At 37.9% G+C, this 21,910-nt stretch overlaps 1 protein-coding gene across 1 annotated transcript; it reads left to right on the plus strand.

Moving 5' to 3' along the window:
• The first annotated feature begins 11,044 nt into the window (after window positions 1-11,044).
• On the plus strand, window positions 11,045-14,215 carry LOC113025167 (C-C motif chemokine 4 homolog). Its single transcript, XM_026172648.1, has 4 exons — window positions 11,045-11,099; window positions 13,079-13,182; window positions 13,742-13,865; window positions 13,993-14,215. The coding sequence occupies exons 2-4, from the start codon at window positions 13,122-13,124 to the stop codon at window positions 14,081-14,083; spliced, it is 276 nt and encodes a 91-aa protein (XP_026028433.1). The 5' UTR covers window positions 11,045-11,099; window positions 13,079-13,121; the 3' UTR covers window positions 14,084-14,215.
• Window positions 14,216-21,910: the final 7,695 nt, after the last annotated feature.

The raw sequence follows: 21,910 nt of genomic DNA on the forward strand, positions 1-21,910 counted from the left end.
AAAACACAGAGTGGCGATACCCGAGAGCGCCACCTGCCGTCCACAGAGAAGAGTCCGGAGGTAGAATTCTACATCTTTTTTTTTAAGAAAAAATATATTTTGTCTGTTTCTTTTTTCGCCTCAAAAGTTAAAATTTTTTTCCAGAAAGTGTGGCTCAGTTTCTCAAAACAAAAACTGCTTTGTCAAAACTCCACACACAAACCTCCACACACAGACTCACTGCCAAAATGAAAAACAGCACTCAAAACATGTTCTCTTTTTTCAAAACTGACTCCTTCCACACATCAGTACACACGGCTGTTATACCGTTTACAGGACTTCCACGTCAGAGTAAAACTGTAACTGGCCCCTGAACCTAATAACTGCTTGTGCCACCCTTGGAAACAAGAACTGCAGTCAAGTGTTTGCAATAACTAGCAACGAGTCTTTCACATCACTGTGGAGGACTTTTGGTCAACTCCTCTTTGCATAATTATTTTAATTCAGCCACATTGGGGGGGTTTTCAAGCATGAACAGCACTCACTTCCAACTGGTGCCTGTTTAAGGTCTCTCTGAGTAAGACGATCACATAAAAAATTGTGAAATAGAGTGGTCTTCATCCTCAAATATACACTAGGAAAGACTCTGCATGAAACATAATAAAGACAGTGCCAGAGCCCAATAGAACGGCAGTGACTCTGTGATAGACATTAAGTCCGCTTTAAAGCTGCCCAGGCTGTCTGCAATCACATATTTTAAAGTGGCAAGGAAGCCTCATCCTGATAGTCTATTGTATATAATTGCATTGTTTCCAGAGGTGGTAAGTAACAAAGCACAAATATTTTGGTACTGTACTTAAGTACAATTTTCAGATATCTGTCCTTTACTTGAGTATTTTCTTTTTACTACTTTTTACTTTTACTCCTACTTTTACTTACTGTACTTTCTGCTCCTTACATTTTCAAAACAGGCACGTAACGCATTTGGGGGGAGGTACTATTTCCTCACTGCGAACATCCAAACTTTAAACCGATTTGAGCCTGAACAGAAACACATAAAAGGCGGTCCTGTTCATTTATTAATCACCAGAGGATGTGGCATAAAAACAGATGATGTGTGTACCAAACTCAGGGGTTAAAAGTGTGAAGGTGCTTTTTGTTGTTGTTGTTGTTGTTATTGCCACAACACTTAGCCCTACTGAACAGGAGCGAGTATAAATAAAGACAGTGACTTTTTTAAGCGTTAGGTCTTTCAAATGAACTTTTCTATCAGTGACAGCAACATACAAACTGTTTGTGTGGCGTTTGTCTCACAGTGTGTTGCTGGCTAAAGGTCCAGCTGCTCTGTTTAACAGGGAGAGAAAAAAAAGAGCTAAAGTCACTCAGAGATGGAGAAAGATAAGGAAGACAGGATGGGAGAGAAAGAAGAGAGCTTAGCTTTCAAGGTACGGACTGCTCCAGTGGGGTTTAATAAACTGGTAATTTAAAGTCTTTATGTTTTTAAATCAGACATTGGCTCTGTAGGAAACAGAAAACAAAGATTTTTTTTTCTTTTGGTTCAAGCTGAGGATAAGTAGAATTAAAAATAGCCTAAAGTTTGTATTCCCATCTATTTTATCTATCTATCCTAATCTATTTTATTTTATCATTATGTTAATAAAGCACAAAGTTCAGCCAATCCTCCAAAGAGCAACTTTTTACTTTCTTACTTTTAGTACATTTGAGAGCCTGTACATTTTTGCTTTTACTTGAGTAAAGACGTTGAATCAGTACTTCAGCTTTTACTGAAGTACGTTTTACTAATAGCATTTGTACTTCTACTTAAGTACAGGATGTCTGCACTTTTGCCAACTCTGGTTATTTCTCTTCATTGGCTCCCTGTTAAATCCAGAATCAAATTTAAAGTCTTTCTCACATATAAGCTTGAATAATCAGCTCATCTTATGTCACAGACCTCAGAGGACCTTATCACTCCAGCAGAACACTTTGGTCACAGACTGCGGGGTTAGTTGTGGTCCCTAGGGTTTTTAACTTTTTTTTTTTAGCTTTTTTTCCCCAGCTTTCAGGCCCCTCTTCTGTGGAAGCAGCTCCCAGTTTGGATTCAGGAGACAGACACTATCTCTACCTTTAAGATTAAGCTTAAAAGTTTCCTTTTTGACAACACATATAGTTAGGGCTGCATCAGATGACCCTGAATCCTTCCTTAGTTGTGCTGCAATAGGTGTAGGCTGCTGGGGGATTCCCATGATGCACTGTGTGTTTATACACCACTCTGCATTTAATTATTTGTTAATAATACTTATCTCTGACTTTCTCTTTTCAAACTACTTTCTCAAAACCTCTGACTCATCAGACAAAACCTCATGATTGCATGGGAACAGTTTTATCAGCAATAAAAACCACACAGTGTCTTCAGATCACATACACAACCAGTCAAGATAATAACTCTACTGAGCATCCGTTTCACACCGCAGCAAGTGATGTACCAAAACACGAGTATAGTGTAAAGATTCAAGATTATGTTAGCATTGTACTTCCCTCATTTACAGGTGATACGTGCTGTATATGGCTCCAGTCTTAGACTAATGAATGTGGACAGTTTCACATTCTCTCATCCTGCTTGGTTTTGAGACGCATAAGTCAAGGAAACATTATAGTAAACAATGAATTATGTAGATTACTTTTATAAGTAAAATTACGGTCTTCTACTTTCTTTCATTTGGGTTGTTACAGTTTTATCACAGAGAATCAAATTTCATCATGATTATTAGAAGTGATTTATTGTGGTAGATCTCACTCCTCCTCATCTGCCTCCTCTCTGATTGTTTCCTCCCGTTCTTGGTATCAAACCTTCAGCTCACTGGAACTCGCCGGTCGCTTTATTAGCAATCAGTGTGAACGATTTTGAGTTGTCGCGTTCACGGAATGACAACAGAGCTGTAGTCGTGTTGTGTTTCCTGTTGTTACCATTGAGTGAGAATTTGTTTCGAGCTTTTTGAAAAGAATTTAAATAAGAATTGAAAATTGTGTCTAACTAGATGACAACAATTTAAGGTTTTGCCAAAAGAGTGATTGATTCAGGGAGTTAGTTTTGGAGAACCAGAGTTTGTGTTTTAGCAATACAAAAAAAAAAAAAAAAAAATGCTGAACACACAGGACGAGAAAACGTGTGAAGCTGCCCTTTTTCATAAGCAAACTGCAGTATGAGACATAGACTTTGTGTATATGTAAATATATCTCTGAAGGTAGTGTACATTGATGTTTTTATACATTGATTTCTGATTTTCCTGCACATTTTTGGAGATGACAACACGCCACGTGAAGCTGGAAAGGCTTGATTTACATGTCCCGACTCTGTTTTTGTAACCAGTGCTGAGCTCTGGTATTATCCTGACGTTTTATGAGTGCAATCTGATAACATGCGGTTCTCAGCACTGATAAAATTGTTTTGATGTGATTGTGCGGTGTAGCCATGAGACTCAGAGGTGAATGTAGTTCGTGTTCAAAGTGTAAAAGAATTAATGTTTAGTTTAGTCTTGCACTCAAAGAAATAATTCATTTTATCTAGCCACGTATATTCCATCTAAACAAATCATGTTATGTTAATCTATCTTGATTGTGTTGTTTCAACACAATATATGTTTGTAGGTTTAACATAATATTAATACATATTAATATTAATAACATAATATCTCACAAGGAGGCTCACGCCTCTTGGCTTGATGCCCTTCTACAGCCGTGTCTGGCTCTCCTTCTTTGACAGTGGTGGGACACATAGTAAACATTCCAGTGGACTACCTCTGTGACCTGAATGAGCTCTTTTCTGGGGAATTAAAAGAAAAGGTTGCAAGAGTCATCAAGATGCACAGCACCATGTAAGTTTGTACGTCATTCTTTAGAATTTCGTGAGTCAACTCAAAAAAATGAAATTGAGTGGTTGCTACATGCACAAGATCCAAACTTGTAATTTGAGCTAAATAATTCCATGTTTCTATCATGTAGCATCTGTCAGCCTGTATCATGTCATCTTGTTGAGATGACATGATACAATCTAGTAAGAGCGGTTAGTTGCCTGGATCCAGCCACTCTTACTAGATTGTATCATGTCATCTCAACAAGAACAAATTAAGTTGCTGAATTTCATGCAGATGCTACATGATTTAATTCCGTTCACCATAGAAACATTGAATTATTTAGCTCAAATTACAAGTTTGGATCTTGTGCATGTAGCAACCACCCAATTTCATTTTTTTGAGTGATTTGGTCACATTATAAGAAGTGGGTAGCTTCTGAGAAAAGAAATAGGCCTTAGCAAGTGTGAAAAACTGTAAAGAACTTGAGGAAATAATTTTTCTTTTGTCTTTTTTAACATAGAACATGTTTTTTTCATGTGTTTTTATCTATTATCACACACACACACACACACACACACACACACACACACACACACACACACACACACACACACACACACACACACACACACAAAACTAAATAAAAACTAAATCAAGGTGACAGAATGATCGTGAAGAAAAGGTTGCAGATGCAAGCACGGAAGTGATTTAGATGCACACTTGCTCCTTTACACCACTGAACACAGATAAGATCTTGTGTGCATGAAGTTACGATTACTTCACTTCACCACACATACATTTTCATTAAAATGGGGGAATGACTCATGACAAACATGTTTTAGTGGTTTTGTTTGTGCATTTATAATGCAATAGTCATTATGCAGTCTAAAGCACCTCTTTATCTTATCTTTAGCTTTGAATACAAGTTTTTACAATAATATAAAGAATAAACAACACATACAGTCAAAACTATTCCTTTAGCGAACAGTCAAACTGACTAGAATGTGAACATCCAAATGTGAGGAACACTACTGAAAACTACACATGAGGCTGAAATGAAAAGAAAATATTCAGTTGTGGAAATCAGCAAAAATGTATGAACGACTATATAGAGTTCTATAAACAGTGTAAACTGTATGTAGAAAGATAGACGTGCTTTTTGTAAGATGCTGTGTTCCTGTAGACTGTGTTCCTCATCATTGTTAGTAATCAGTCCACGACTGTTGTGTCATCTCCATCTAATGGAGTTTTTCACATGGACGGTTTCGTGGTTGAAGACAGCATACAGGCGAGGGAACAGCATACATCCATGGGGAATGCCAAGGTTCAGGGTGACAGGGTGCAAACATGACACTCAGGGGACATTTCATGTGGACCAGAGTCATCCTTTCACTATGGCCAAAGTGAGTGAAACTGGCCTGTGGTCATTTAGACTACCGGTACTCACATGTTTCTGCTCAGGTATGGGCTCAGTGGTTTTAGATTTGAGGCAGGAAGGCATGATTGCTTCGGTCAGGCTGAGGTTGAAGATTTCCCTGAATACCTCAGCTAGCTGGTCTGCACATGCCTCAAGCCCTAATGCTTTCCAGTTTCTGACTACACGCAGTGCACTTCTTGCCTTCCTTCTGTTCGGTCTCAGCTCCAGGTGATCCGGCTCCAACTGAGCCGTGTGTCTAGTGCCAGTGTTAAAATGAGCAAAGAACATGGTTAAGGTCCTCGGGCTGCGTGTAATTTGTTGTTGCAGTGCTGCATATTTTTATCTGTGTGAACCTCCAAGTATCTGCTTCCCCAGATCATCACTAACACATGGTCACACTGGTCAGAAATGCACACATAAGTAACCTGCTGTAGCAGCATTCCTGTTGTTTCTTCCTCTCACCAGGAGGCTCACACCTCTTGGGTTGATGCCCTTCTACAGCCGTGTCTGGCTCTCCTTCTTTGACAGTGGTGGGAGACATAGAAAACATTCCAGTGGACTACCTCTGCGACCTGAACGAGCTCTTTTCTGGGGATTTAAGCTCCTAATTAAAAGAAAAGGTTGCAAGAGTCATCAAGATGCACAGCACCATGTAAGTTTGTACGTCATTCTTTAGATACTTTTTAAATGAAACCAATGACAAAATGAAAGATGAATAATTTATGACCCACAGAAAACTAAAGAAAGAAGGGAGTAAACAGATTTGTACTTTTTATTTTTTCCATCTGCATGTTTATCAGAGTCCACACAGGAAAAGATCTGCTGCAAACAAACTTTCCCGTGGGCTCAGGAGCTCTATCAGCGCTGCAAAACTGAAGGCAGCTGCTAGCCACCATGAAGATACATGTCTTTTAACCCATAACAACTTAATATACTATTAGTACATAATTGTTATAAAATATATTATTGTGCACATCTAACTTGCCTTTTCTTCCTGACCCTTGTGCTGCTGTAACAAGCAAATTTCCCCAATGTGGTATTAACCTCCTAAGACCCGAATTCTTCCACGGCATGCATTTTTAATTTCTCTTTGATAGTTGGGCATATTGGGGCCCGATGAATGTAAATACAAAGAATTACCAGATCTTTTTTTTTTTACCTTATTTTTGTCTTTAAGAAAAATAAGAGCTACATATGAGGATATTCGTTTAAAAATTTGATAGAACAGTAGCAGTATAATGTCCTCGTAGGTGGATATCAGGCCCTTGTAGAGCAAAATTGAGTATTTTGATCTAAATAACCCAAAATGTGATGTCCACATATGTGGACGCCAGGTCCTAGGAGGTTAATAACGTTTATATCAGTCTTTGTTTTAAAGCTCTTTTACTACATAATAATTTGATAAGCTGCTGTCTGGTTTTAGAATCTCAAAGGTGTGAAGATTTGTTTGTTGTCAGTTATTGGTTATGAGCACGGGACATTTACGTTTCATTAGACCTATTTTCACTAAAGGAGACTCCTTACACTGAGGGGTTTATGTCTAGTTCTTTTGTGTATGATGTGACTTTTTCTCCTGCCTAATATGTTTTTATTTTCTTATAACACACATTTAAACACAGCCGAGTTCTTCCTAATGGTCAGAAAGTACAAAAGTCTGAGGTATCTAGTAAACATATCTGTATTCCATCTGTTTAAATAAAAGACTTTAAGGCAGTCATCATGCACAGTGATTTCTATTTTTTTACATATCCATCATTGTCAAACATCTGGATGTTTGAAACTCCACCAGTCCCCCAACCTGACCTAAATAATCACTTTCCTGATGAGTTTATGGGCTCAATCTCTTTTTTGGGACATGCTGAATAAAACATTAAAAGTATTTTCTATTTCTTTTTTTCTTTCTAAGTCCAAAGAAGAATTACCCAGGGTATGCTCAGTGAGCATGCAGTCAGCTCCACCTTTTCTTAAGTCGTTTGGTTTCAGAAAACCAAGATGACGACTTTGGAAACACAGACTTCAAGGCTTCAAAACGAGACTTCACACAACAGGGAACAATCAGAGGATGAACTGTACATCATCCTCTGATTCTGGACTGTATTTTATGAATATGTTAATGACATACAGTGAAGAGGTCCAGTATTGTGCAGAGATGAGACCACCGATTGGCTCCAGCTGCCTGTCAGAACAAGCCATTCAGGCTTGTTATGAGGGGGAAACTACCCACAGAGGCCCAAACTGTGTTATATACCAAGCTATAAATAAGCTTTTTAATGCTGTAAAGTAATGAGTCTGTGGGGATTAGCTCCCTTTTTGGAAGCCGCCTCATGTGTTGCTGAAAGTAACTGTAACTTTTGCCACTTCCATGCTGGCATCATATTTCAGCTTGAGTCAATCATGACCCAGGCTAGCCACTTATCAATCAAAGGGTAGTTACACCCTAAAGCTTGTTATTTCTTTTTTTACATTAAAAAAGAGCCATAATTTACAAACACACTTTATTAAAGACTGAAATTTGTTGACTGATGACATCAGCTCATCAGGAAAGTTTTTTCTGAGTCATTTCCTCATCAGCTTCCAGACACCAACTTGCCTCCTGCTGATCATTAGAAAAAAACCTAGAGACTAACTTTTACTTACAGTCTATGTTGCAGACATTTCCATCTAATGGCATGTTCCCAACCATCACAGCACAGTGTTACTGTATCATCAATGTTCTGCTGGAAACTTTCACTGGAACAGATTCAAGCATGTTATCTGATTGTTGAGGTTCTCTGACTAATACTAGAAAATCTTTATTCAAATCAATAAAAAGCACCTTGAGGTGAACCGATGCTATTTTCTGTAAACCTGAATTGAACCAAGTGTCACATGACCAATTTTAAACATGATCAGTGCATCAAATCTGCTGGAGTTCCACCGCTGAGTGAGAAAATTTTTATTTTATCTTTATTTTTATTTTTATTCCTATTTATTCTATTTATCCCCTTCGTATATTTTATTTATATTGTCTCTGTATTTATATATATGTGTGTGTATATATATATATATATATATATATATATATATATATATATATATATATATATATATATATATATATATATATATATATATATATATATATATATATATAATATTCTGTAACTCTGTAACTTCTGTCGGTGCTGTGCTTTTTTGGAAATCGAATTTCCCAGAGGAACCCACCCGAGGGATTAATAAAGTTCTATCTAATCTAATCTAATCTAGAAACAGTTGGCACGTAAAAACATCTTGTAATTCAATATTTCTGATTCATTTGGGGTTCACATGGAAACATGAATCAAATGATGAGACAAAATAGAACAAAAAGCTGCTACTAATATTTTACTAATATTTTTTTACAGATTAATTTGCTAAACATTACTAAACATTTACAAATCAGAAAAAATGCTCTCATAGTTATCCAGAGACAAAAGCTGCTTTTCTTTGTGACATGTCTTTACAACCATTAAGAATGTGTTAAAAATAGTTCATAGAAAATTTAAAAAATAGTGATTTTTTTTCATGTGTCATATTGCAACTACTAAAAAACCTAAAATGAATCATTGCAGTCTTGTTTCATGTTCATTAAGTGCTTGGTATTAGCTGTATTTAAGCATTAATAGTGATTTCTTACTATAGGCTTCATTCACTCAGGCTCTTTTTCAAACACACATTTACACACTCTGATGGGCGCATCGGGGTCGGCCTCGGGGTCAGCTTCGTCACCATGTTTGGAGTGCAAAACTATTTATAAACAAAATGAAGAAATGTTGTCAGGCAAATTTTGTGAGGTGAGAAAGTGCAGCGCTTCCTGTTGAGACGCTCGGTGGACTTGATGCTGGAACCAAAAAGTTCCTGAATCTGGCAAACATGACATTAAACGTTATCACCATGCATAGACTGTGCAACTGTTGACTGATAAATGTCAGCTGAAACCACAGAATCACTGCTAATTTCACAGAACTACAGCACATTGTCTCTAAAAACAGATTCTCATGTGAGAACATGCAGCTCTGAGTCAGCTTGCAAAGGGCACATAGTTCATGCAGTTTATATCGACACTGTACAATCAGGGCACAGGACTGCACATGAGCCCGAAATAATTGGACTAATTGGTTTAGAGACACTGAGCAAGTCAGAGCTGCACTGAGGGGGCAAAGTGCTTTGCATGTGTAAGAACTCTGACTGCTGATGATTTGGACAATCCTCCAAATAGAGCGTTACGCCAAGAGCCGAGGCTCGAGGAACCCCTGACTGATTTTTTGCTTGTGCCGATCTAAAGCTACTGATTGAAACTGAATAATGAAGCCTTTGAATTAAAATATTATGACACGCAGTCAAAGGAAATGGCGATCGAGCTCAGACTGAAACTCCGTGTGAGTCACTGTTGAGCTACAGGTTACTTTTATCTTTAGTAAGAGCTATTTCTGTGCTATGATTGGTTAGAAACCTGATTGGTACTTATCACAAAGACCATGAGATAAAAGGTATTCCTTCAGCTGATTAAAAATAAAAATGTTTTCAAATATTTTGCTGATATAAAGAAAAAATCTATAATTATTCAAAACTGAAAGATACAGCGCATTTGAGAGAAAGAGGGAAAACTCCTGTCTGTTGATAATATTTATTACTTGATTTATAAAACACACACACAACCACACACACGCAGAGGTAACATAAAGAAAATGCATAAATAAATATAAATATATAAATAATATTAGAAATACAAATAAATGAAATAAATAACAGCAGTCCATCCACGTGAGCCTTTTCCCTCACTTTGCTGAAGCAACATGTTCAACAATGAGTATGTGAAACCAAAGGCCAATCCGGTCTCATGATCAAATACAAAGAAAAAACACAATAAATAATTTCACTCTGAATTATGCTAAAAAAAAGACAGATATGTGTATTTGTGTATTAAAGTTGGAGGCTTTTACTTTGAATAACCTTTAGCTTTACTTTTTAGTTAAAACTGTGTAGGTGAGACCAGAGCTGAGAATCATAGCTGTAATTTTATGCTGATCTGTGGAATTTCACACACGCAAATGTGTGAAATTACAGACGCACCACGCACATGTACCCAGACCCATGCGTTGCGTAATGGGTATTATATTTTACAATTTTACAATACCCAGATATGCAGTCGTTGTGTGGATTCCTCTCTGAACCACAAGCTGCTTCCTTGTGATAAGATCAGGGGCAACAGGCTTACAATGGAACACACAAATAGCAATCTCACACAATCTTTTCTGTTTGTCGCTGTCATCTATATCAGTCGAGATGGTATCACGAAAGGTGCTGGGCTGTGGTTAAAAGAGTACATTCTAATTTCTCAGATCTGCCTCTCATTTACTGGGGCTGCTAAAAGGTTAGAGACATTTTACTGCAACTTTTTACTTCATCATTGTTTCAGTTTTCTCGTAATAATGATTCACTGCTTTCTTTCAAGGAAACGCCTCCTCAGAGTGCACTTCAGTCACCTCGTTGACCACTCTACTGTTTTAATCACAATTCCAACATTTTGAGGCACTGACTTCTTTTTTTTTCTTAAAGTTACATTAAATATATATATTTAAGACTTTTCTGAAGTGGGGGAATGGGATGGAGTGATGACACACTGTTTTTTGTGGCTCTATAATTCCAAAATCGTTACAGATAAGGAGGAAAGTGCAAACTCCTATTCAAATTTCATGGTGAAATTAGTGTATAAATGCAGTTTTTTTTGTTTCTGGCTTCACTTACAGCTGAACTTCAGAAAATGGTGATGGAATATTTTTCTGGGGCGTCAACCACAAAGCAGCACGGAGGCCAGCGACAGGGTTAAGGTATCTGCTTTTTGTGTTTTACTTAAGTCTCTTCTGGTGCAGAGCAACCCAAATGATGTTTGATGCAAAAGAGAGAAAATTTGTTCCTGTGATAACAGTTGCAGTGGTTACGGTCTGACCGACTAATGCTCGTCACACCAACACATGAACAGGAACTAAAGGTTGTGGTTAAACATTTGTCTGCGCCTGTTCATCTCTGAACTGTCCTTCACTTGTGAATAAAACAGTTTTGACTGGTGTTTGTTTCTGTTTGTTTTGCATGACTTTCCCATAGCTACTCTGTTCTGTGGAATTCATTAAATAATGCTTTCAGAAATAAATCCACACCACATGCAACCACGTTGACTAAGGCTCAGCTGTCAGTGAAGCACCAGTAAGAGCACACGTGCATGCTGGAATATAAAAATTGAATTCAAAGTTGCAAAGACTTATAAAAGAGTGCACTACCCACTTTATTACGTATGCCTGTTCAACTGCTTATTAATACTAATCAGCCAATCATATTGCGGTACTTTGGTGCATTTAGGCGTGTGCACGTGGTCAAGACAATTTGATGAAAATTAAACTGGGCGTCTAAATGACAAAAGAAGGTGAATTAAGGTGGCTTTGAACTTTGGCTGTTGGTGCCAGATGGGCTGGGAGCTTCTCCACACAGCCATGTCTAGAGTTCACATAGATTAGTCACAGTCTAAATAATACAAAATATCTTCTAAGCGGTTCTTTGGGTAAAAATACACTTTTGATGTGAGAGGTCAGAGGAGAGAGGCCAAACTAGCTTTCGTTGCAGTTGTCACGTTTGCTTGGCTGGAAAAAAAAATGCTGGTTTGATTCGAGCTCAAATGCTGTTTGAGGTTGTGTCAGGAAAGGCATCCTGTGTAAAACCAAATCAAACTACTAACAACTAAACTAGTTGTGGTGGCCCCTTGTGTCAAGGAAGAAGCTAAAAGCAGCCTCTTCATCTTCGAGCTGATAGAAAGGCAATGGCAGATACAGAAGAGTATCTCTGAACACACAACATATCAAAGCATGAAGAAGATGGGCTTTGTCTGGTTAGTCTGCCTGATGGTAGATTAAGAATTTGGTTCAAATAACATGAGATCCATCCTACCTTGTCTGCTGGTGGTGGTGTCATGGGGTGTGGGATATTTTATTGGGCCTCTTAGTGACCACATCCATTACTTTTTAACCACAGTTTACCCATTGACTGACAGCTGCATCCAGCAGGATGGTTGTCGTGGTCCCAGGCTTGCCCATAAAAAACTCACAACCCTGGGTCCACACCCATGTGCCATGTCATGAAGCTCAAATCATCTGAAACTGGTTTCTTGAAGATGACAGCGCACTCACGGTACTCAAATGGCCTTCACATTCAGATGGAGAACCTTTGGGGCTTGATGGATGTGCAACCAACAAATCTGCAGCAAATATTTGATGTCAACATGGACCAAAACCTCTGGGGAATGTTTCCAGTATCTCGTTGAACCTGAGGCATGAGTGCTTGAGTCAGTTCATAAGCCAGATTGATTCAACCTGGTGTGATCAAGGTATAGCTGATAAAGTGTCAGGTGACTGTGATGTTGAGGGGGTCTGGAACCTCATACCAGCAGCTGTTTATCATTTCAGTTTTTAGAAATAGAAAATTTCCATTTTGCTTCCATTGCTTCTGAGTGAAGCAGGTGCCTATGAGTACTGTAGAGTCATGTGACTCGAGAACATATGGTAGTGAAAATGGAGTGATCGTTGTTAGTTGAGTTGAATCCATGTTACATCCTTGATGTTATCTATTTCTATACTCAAGGTGGAGGAGCTGCAGAGGTGTTGCTTGATGGGTGATTTTTAATCTACATGTTTAAGTGACAAAGACATCTGTGTCTCTTACACTTCCTTTTACCCAAAAAGGCAAGTCACTACGACAGATCTGTTAAGACTGCCCTATTTATGAGTGTGGCAAAGCATTAAACTTTCAGATCACTTTTTAGAACGACAGCCAAAGAACGTCATCACATCCAGAGTGAAGTCACCATGAAGGCCACAGTGGGACTGCTGCTTCTGCTGCTCACGGTTTATTGCTGCGCTGCTGCACGTAAGTCTGTCAGTCTGCATGTGGCTAAGGATAAATTACACCTGAGGCACTTTGATGTTTTTATTTCAATTTTCATCTAATTTAATAGTAATCATCATAAATTGCATGACTTACAAGGTTTGCATTTGACTAAATTAACCTCAGATTAGTTATGGTTTTTGGTGTGCTGTTATTTTGAGTAAATACATTTAAAAAGGTTGTTGTTTGGCTTTGGTTATAAAATATGCATGCGTAACAAAGATGCATTTGTACCATAGACATGATATTAGGTTTTCAGATGTCATGTTACAGAGTTAAAGTGACATCTGAAAACCTAATATCATGGATGAGGACCTCAAGGATGAGGTTTTGCATGGTGTCAACTAAGATGGATTTTGCAGGGTTAGCTTGTTATCATGAGTTGTACACTCATAACTAAGGCTGTGTTTAATCACTCATAGAGTCAGAAGGCCTCTGGCTATTTTTTGTCCAGAGGCTTCTTAGCTGGTTGATTCACGTAATTTTAACATGAAGGATGCTGAGGTCACTGAACTGATGTGGCTCTTTTTCTTTCTTCCAGCTGAAGCATTGGATGAGACAGCTCCTGGAGAATGCTGTTTCTATTTCTTTACAGAACGCATACCAGTGAAGAACATAGTCTCTGTCACCAAGACTCACAGCAGCTGTCTGGAAAAAGCATTTGTGTATGTCACCACAATGAGTAATTAGATTAATAATAACAGTTTCTGAACACAAAACAAATTGCACGAACATTTTACTGAGACACAGCGTAATATTTTCAGTACTAACTCTTTTGTAATATCCCTGCAGGATCCATACAGCCAAAGGAAGACGCTTCTGCGTGGGCCACGGTGTCACCTGGGCTCAAGATGCTTTTAAGAAAGAGCAGAGCAGTGACTAACAATGCTCTTCAGTGTCCACGATCAAGCATAATAACAGGCTCTGTTATGTTACTCTTCACTGCCAGCATTTTTATAATGACTGTATTTTACAAGACGCTTTGCAAAGCATAAATAAACCCATGTTCTCTTGATTTGCTTGCGATCCTCTCCATGAATGTTTCAATTAAAAAAAACAAAAAAACAAGCATCTGCAGTTGTGGTCAGAAGTTTCATGTCGATGATGAGTGTATGTAGTGTCACATTAATTTTGGGACTTTTAATTATTTTTTTTGAACTCAGGAATCTCAGGACGAGTGTACATGAACTTGTGTACTGTAAGAACATGCATGGATGTTTTTAACTTAGTGAAAGAGGTTTCATCGTGGGTAATTAAACATTAAGAAAGTTAGTGAATAGTTAATGAAGCATTAAAACCGCACAGGTCAGCCGTTTGTCCCGGGTATGAAGTGAGAAAACATTTGAAAAGTTTGTCACAACATAGACAGACAGGCACTGATGTCAGGATATCCAGCTCCTACAATGAAGCCTGCCTTCCTCACAATTTTGTACAGGTGTGAAATGCCCCTCTTCTTCGTGCCGATAGAAAATCTGCAGCAGCGTTTTGCAGATGTTGAAGGAGTCTGTGCTGACTCCTGCAAGGCTTCTCTGCCTCCCTCGGCTAGACTCTGAGTACCTTCTGCATGCGCTTGAGCTCCTGCTGATCACCAACTTTCACGTTACCTGTGATCCAGGGCTTGTTGTTAGCATAGCAATATACAGTCCTTACTGGAACAACAACATCCATACAGAAGTTCATGTTGCAATAATAATGTATACTTTATTGATCCCCGTGGGGAAATTAATCTCTCTGCATTTAACCCATTCACTCAGTGAAGCAGTGTGCAGCCACTAATCAGGTGCCCAGGGAGCCATGTGTAGGGACGATACCTTGCTCAGGTGCTTCTGGGTAGCCATTCAGTGGATTCGAACCCTGACCTTCCAACTACCTACTGAGCACAACAAAACCTGATATGGGGTCACAAGTTTTTCACTCCTGGAACAGTACATGCTACATTTTGACATTTATTTTTTTTTACCATATATTTTTGCAATTTCACCATTGGATTTTAACTGAAACAGTGAAGGGCATCAACAGATGTATAATATTAATTAAGAATTGTAGGCATTTTTATTCACAGTCCTCCATTTTCAGAGGCTTAAAGAAACTGAATAATTGAGTGAGAGCAGTTTCATGGCCAAGTGAGGCCTGTTCCTGGTATTACGTGACAAATAAGCAGTTTAATGTCTAACTTGTCTTAGAGAAGACAGAAGATTTTTTAAAAAGTGGATGATTGCAGAAAATCTTCCCTCACATCTTGAGGAGAAACGTGTATTATTCTCAAACTCGACAATCAAGAGAAACGTTCATGAATGGGAATACAGAGTTTACTGAAGGCGGCTGCAGTCAAAGAAGAGGATCTCAGGAAAGAAATTCTTTTTGTTGTGACTTTTATGGAGTAAATTACAAAAATGAACAGGAACGACTAGAAAAAGTGTCTTCCAGATTTATGAGACAGACCATCTGCCCATTCCCAGCATGATCCCTCAGGAGGCCAGCTTTTTTTATGGTCAACCATAATAAAGCTCTAGTTATTTTAATCTGTGAACACAGCAATTTTATAATGACTGTATTTTCTAAGATGTTTTGCAAAGCATAAGTAAACCCACGATTGTTTTGCTTTCGATGCCCTCCAGGAATCTCTCTAATACTGTGGTCAGAAATTTACATACACTCATTATGGCCAGATTGGATGTACATAAACCACAACTATATGAACACACGGAAATTTTGAATGAAAAGGATACGCTTTAATTGCAGGGTGTTTTTGAACAAATGACACTCACTGGGCACATGTGGACTCTCACGGTCTAAAACTGAATCTGCCTGCACTCTGACAGTATAAACACTAGGGAGAGTAGATGTGCAATAGCTGACTTTTGAGATTTGTTGTGTTACGGAAAAATTCTAATTTATCCTCACATTTAGATTTATGTGTTTAGAATCTTACTGTATGATTTTTGTGTATCTGCCTGCTTAAGATGAAGCAAGTATGTGCCAGCATGACCTTGTGAAAACTGCTTAGCTAGGCCTAATGATGTTTTACTATGTTATCTGCTAACTGTTTTGCTCAGAGGGATGTAACCTGGGAAAGGATAGTGGGAGTCTTCTCTGTTCAGCAACAGCTGAAAGGCTGTTGTAACTGAAAAGATACACGGAGTTTGTGCGGTGTTATAAAAGGGGCGCTGCAAGGTTAGAACACTCATCGCTATGAACCTGTTATGTTTTGATGTGTGTGTGTGAGACCTCCTGCGTGCAGTAATAAATAGCTTGATCACAGCTCCTACCATGTTGCAGACTTTATTTACAAAGTTCCACGACAGCTGGAGCAGGAGATTCAAATTAATAAATAATATCAATAAATCTGCAGGAAGTGTGTGATGTTATCATGTCAATATGGATAAAAAAAATCTCTCCAAATGTTTTCAGCACCTTTTTGAATCTATACAATGAAAAACGTGATACAATAAATATGGTCCAACTCAGTACAGTGTGCATAACTGTGTTCACTGAATGCATTTATGTGTGCACATATGCAACCTGTTACCATCCGAGTGACGAGTTACTGTCATTGCTGATTGTAGCGGGTGCCCACTACTGTAGAGTCATTTGGCTGGAGAATAAGTAGTAACCGTGCTGTCCAGTGTAGCGAGTGATGTATTCACCATTTTTGTGACCAAACAATATTTACAAAAATAAATAAGAAAGTCAACTTCATAGTTAACTCAGTAAAAATAAACATAACTGAACTTAAATCAGCAGAAATTATGGTCACATGCACACAGCTATACTGACCTGGTCCTTTCTCCCACTAACACCAGAGTTCTTCTGCTATCCAAACAATTTCTCCTCTGAACTATTCCATGCAGTAGGTAAGACAAATGTTACCATTCTCATAAACGTATAATGCTACTCTTTATTAGCTATAAAAACTAAGGTATAGTCAATACATATCACAACAATAAATCCATTTCTCAACAAACACAAAGTCAAATTACAAGACTTTATCAAATTACAAGAATTCTCCCCCTTCTTGACCTGGTCTCTTCCTGTGATCTCAGACTAACCTGGACGCTATAAATACGGGGAATTGAAACTACATTTCCTCCTATTGTTCCTGGCACACAGGTAGGTAAGGTGAGTTCAAACTAGACAATTAACAAACTTGTCAGAGTTGATTTAAACCAAGATGTTACATTAAATAATCTGTAACAGTGTGAAACATAAACAAACCCGGGATAGTACACGTTTGCCTACTACAGAATACATATGAGATATGGCTAAATCAAAACAAGAATGTTAACTAAGAATATCCAGCTTTTAACTCTGAACAAAAGGTGTTCTCACCCACTTTGTCACACAAACATTATAAAGGAGGTCATGATAGCTGGCATATTAATGATCATGAAACTGACCTCATGGCCCATTATTAGTCAGTGGTGCTAGTTTCAGTCATTATGCAAATGTATTGGTTATAAGGTTGGGGAACCCTGCAGTCGAGCTGAGACTAAACAAGTAATTGAATAAGCGACAAAATGTTTCTTGCACTGAAGACGCTATGTCCAGATGAACAGAATCAGCTTTGGGGGATTATAAAGAATCATATGGCAGAAATAAACAGACATTATGCTGTTACGCATGTCTTCTCAAACAAAATTACTTTAATTAAAAAAATTAAAAATGTGGTCATCGTTCTCAGCTGACTTGAATAGATGGAACATGATGTTATCTGTTTCCATAATCGATGTGGAGAAGCTGCAGAGGTGTTGCTTGGTGAGTGATCTTTAATCTACATGTTTAAGTGGTGGTGTGTCTCTTACACTTCCTTTTACCCAAAAAGGCAACTCACTATAATAGATCTGTTAAGACTGCCCTTTGTATCAGTGTGACAAAGCATTAAGTATTCAGTTAACTTTCTAGAGCGACAGCCGAAGGACATCATCACATCAGAGTGAAGTCAACATGAAGGCCACAGTGGGACTGCTGCTTCTGCTGCTCACGGTTTATTGCTGCGCTGCTGGACGTAAGTCTGTCAGTCTGCTTTTAACTGGGGATAAATGCCCTCTTGAATGTTTTTATTAGATTTTTATCTGATTTTATTAGTAATCTTCATAACTTAAATGAGTTACAAGTTAAAAACTTTTACTGTTTATTGTGAATGAACTTCACATTACGTGGGTGAGGTTATTACAAAACTTCAAAAGGGCGATGAGTTATTTTAAAAATTCATTTTCAAATGTTTTGAGTTTGATGACAAAACACGTTAAAATGTCACAAAGACAAACTTTTGCTTTTATCACATACATGACGTGAGGTTATGTATGTGTTTACTTTATGACCGTTTGATCCAGATAAAAAAAATAAGCTGTGGCGTTTTTAGAAACGAAGTGACAGTTTGACCTGAACAACCGGTCGAAAGATAATAATCAGAGGAAGAAAGACTTTATTTTTGTTCTAAAGAAAGCATATATATATATATATATATATATATATATATTATATGTACAACACTACTGGGTCACTAACAAATTACACATATAGCTCAGCCATGGAGAGCAATGCCATGAAGCTCCCAGCACACAGTTTTGTGACCTGAGCGCTCTGACAGTGTTAATGTCATTGCCTTTCTATTTAAAGACTGAGTTCCAGGCTGAGTGCTCAACACCTTTGACACATGCTGCTATGAAACTGAATTTTTTACTGTCTTTTTATTTTTTCTTTCAGCTCAAGGAGTGCTTGAAATGTCTCCTGGACAATGCTGTTTCAAATTCTTTACTGGAAGGATACCACCGAAGAAAATAGTCTCTGTCATCAAGACTCACAGCGCCTGTCTGGAAAAAGCATTTGTGTATGTCACCACAATGAGTAATTACAGTAATCGTAATTTCTGAACACAAAACAGTGTGCATGCTTTTTTAGGGTCTTCTCTCACTGTCCCTCTTCACCTGTTTTTCTTTCCCTTCTTTCCCTAATAATAATAATAATAATAATAATAATAATAATAATAATAATAATAATAATAATTTTATTATTAAGATCTATCAAGTGGAGCAATTTGGCAAAGCCATGACCAAAAATAAATGGAAAAATAAATCAGTTGGGCATCTTTCTTGTCCTTCAGACAATAATCCCGGTAATAATAATTATTGTTAAGTACCGAATGGGACAGGCAAAAAAAAGAAGAAGAAGAAACCCGAAAAAAAACCCCACCAACAGCAACAAAAACAAAAAAACTCAGAATCCATAAACACGCGAGGCACAGCGTGGTATCTTCTGTTCTAACTCTTTTGTAATCTTCCTGCAGGATCGGTACAGCCGCCGGGATGCGCATCTGTGTGAGTCAGAGTGTCACCTGGGCTCAAGAAGCTTTTAAGCAAAAGCAGATCGGTGATGAATGAATGCTCTTCAGAGTTCATGATCAGCCATAATAAAGCTCTGTGTTATGTTAACCCATGCTAGCAGCAATTTTATAATGACTGTATTTTCCAAAATGCTTTGTGTATATATATTAAAAAAACAACCCACGCATGTTTTTTCAATAAAAATGTTCGGCTTTGAATCGGGCGTTTACTTTTTTGTTTTGTTTTGTTTTTTAAGGAGAAATTTCCACACTTCATCTTTACCCTGCCAAAAAAAAAAAAAAAATCCAGTAGCCTATCATACTGGTAGCGGACACAGGGCCTTCTGATTAGGAGTGAGGCCGAAAACAGTGGTTGTTTCGTGTAACCTGAACATGAACTCTCGCGTTCTGATTAACCTTTCAACACCGTTTCAGCTTAAAGCTATTAAAACTGAACGGTGTTCCAGACGTTTCGCTGTGTGCTACAGAAGTTTAAGATAGCTGCGGTTATAAAGTTCTGGGTCCAAATTAACGTGTGAAATTACATTTTTTATTTTTTATTTTTTTAGTGTTCTTTGTTTGTTTGTGTTTTAATAATTTCATTAAATTGTTCGAGGAAAGAAAAATATCTAGTATAAAATTTTTAAAGGCTTTCAGATTAAATTTTGAACATTTAGTCAGCACCAAATTGATATGATTTAACAGATAAATATTGACTTCTCACATTAAAATATGCCATCTTGTTTGCTCATATGTCGATATCGGCCAGCAGGGCTAATATCACCCCATAATAATAATTTAAAATATATATATATATATATATATATCTTTGCATGAACTGCAGTTTAGCAACCAGTCACCTCAGCGGCTCTTCCTGCTTTTAATGCTTTTAATTTATCTGCCTGAGAGAGTTTCATCTGCGGTGATATTTCCTTTCTTGAACATGAGTCGCCCCCTGCTGGCTGCTAAAAGAATGCGATTTCAACCATTTGTAAAGGTGACAAAAGAAATCTGACAGATTGCGAGATGTATGGCGCTGTATTAATAAAATTGAATTTAACTCGAGGAGTGAAAGGTGAATGAAACTTCGTGTGTTTTTTTTTTTTTAATATTTTTTAATAGTTGTTATGGGCCCTGTTAAAAACTCAGACATCTTTGTGACAACCATACTTATTTTTGTGACCTGGTAACGAAGTCCTAAGTAAAAGTACTTACTTGCATTACTGTCTTTATCCTTATTTCCTGTTACATGTGTATTGTTACATCGCAGAGACTTACATTAAACATGGCCAGAGTTTCAAATAATGAGGTCAGCGTATATTCATGTAATCTCTATGACTGCTCTGCAGGACACTCCATATCAGACACCTGGACCTCCATTACTGACAAACAGCTCCCGTGGGCCTTTCTCACCCTGTGTGGAAGGCTCGGGTCTAAAGGTTTCAGGTCCTCTAATCAAGCTGGTCTATTTTTCTAGCAGAAGCTGAGATAGGAGGAGAGCTCAGTGGTGAAAAAGTTTTCTGTCTGTGTGGAAAGGCTCACTGTGGACCTGGAAGGTAGTAATGACTTCTTATAGAGAAGGCTCATGACAGTGAGGTCAGTGTACTCAAATGGGCTCCACGTCACCCCTCAATCCAAAGGAGGACCTTTGGGATGTGCTGGAACAGGAGAGACACATCATGGATGTACAGCACACAATTTGCTCACCAAATTCTGAAATGTTTTCAGCATCTTTTTGAATCTGTGCCATGAAGAACTGAGACAGCTCTGACGGTAAAATGGGGAAAACCTGATAAAGGCACGTTGTACCAGAGAAAGTGTCAAGTGAGTGTAATTTTGGGACATATGGAACCACCCAGCTTCTGATTGGAGCAGGTGCCCATGACTGCTGTGAAGTCATTTGACTCTGCTAAATGTTTGTTATGTTGTTTCCTAGTGAAGCCCATATGGATTGTAAGGGTTAATAGAGGCGTGTTAGAAAAAAGAAATACACGTGGAAGAAAAAAACTGGAATTATTCTTTCACTCCTTTCTTTTCGTGTCACGTTCATGTTTTTTCCATCATGGGAGTTTGTGGATTTTAGGATTATTTAGAGCTTTTCTCTCAATTACTTCCATTTTTAGTTTTCCATTGTAATCTCTTGATTAACTTTTGTTTCCTGTTTATTTTCTGTTTAGTATTTTGCCTTCGGGTTTATTCGTTGTAGTTCTTTGTGTTAGTTTCAAAGCCTTTTCCAGTGTTTCCCAGAGTCTATTTTCTGTGTCCTGGCTTCAGTGTTTACTTACTTCCTGTTTTAATGTGTTAGCTTGTTTCTTTTGTGTCTTGTGTCAAGTTTTACTTCCTCTGTGTTGTTTTTCTTCTTTCCCATTTGCTCTCCTTAGTTTCCCT

The sequence above is a fragment of the Astatotilapia calliptera genome, chromosome 7, assembly GCF_900246225.1.
Source record: "Astatotilapia calliptera chromosome 7, fAstCal1.2, whole genome shotgun sequence".
NCBI lineage: Eukaryota > Metazoa > Chordata > Actinopteri > Cichliformes > Cichlidae > Astatotilapia > Astatotilapia calliptera.

What these genes read in the sequence shown, in the direction of transcription:
- LOC113025167 (XM_026172648.1), top strand. Translation starts at nt 13,122, where the DNA reads ATGAAGGCCACAGTGGGACTGCTGCTTCTGCTGCTCACGGTTTATTGC. An exon ending in TTATTGCTGCGCTGCTGCAC is followed by an intron (nt 13,183 to 13,741) that starts GTAAGTCTGTCA and finishes TCTTTCTTCCAG; the next exon opens with CTGAAGCATTGGATGAGACA. An exon ending in TGTCTGGAAAAAGCATTTGT is followed by an intron (nt 13,866 to 13,992) that starts GTATGTCACCAC and finishes ATATCCCTGCAG; the next exon opens with GATCCATACAGCCAAAGGAA.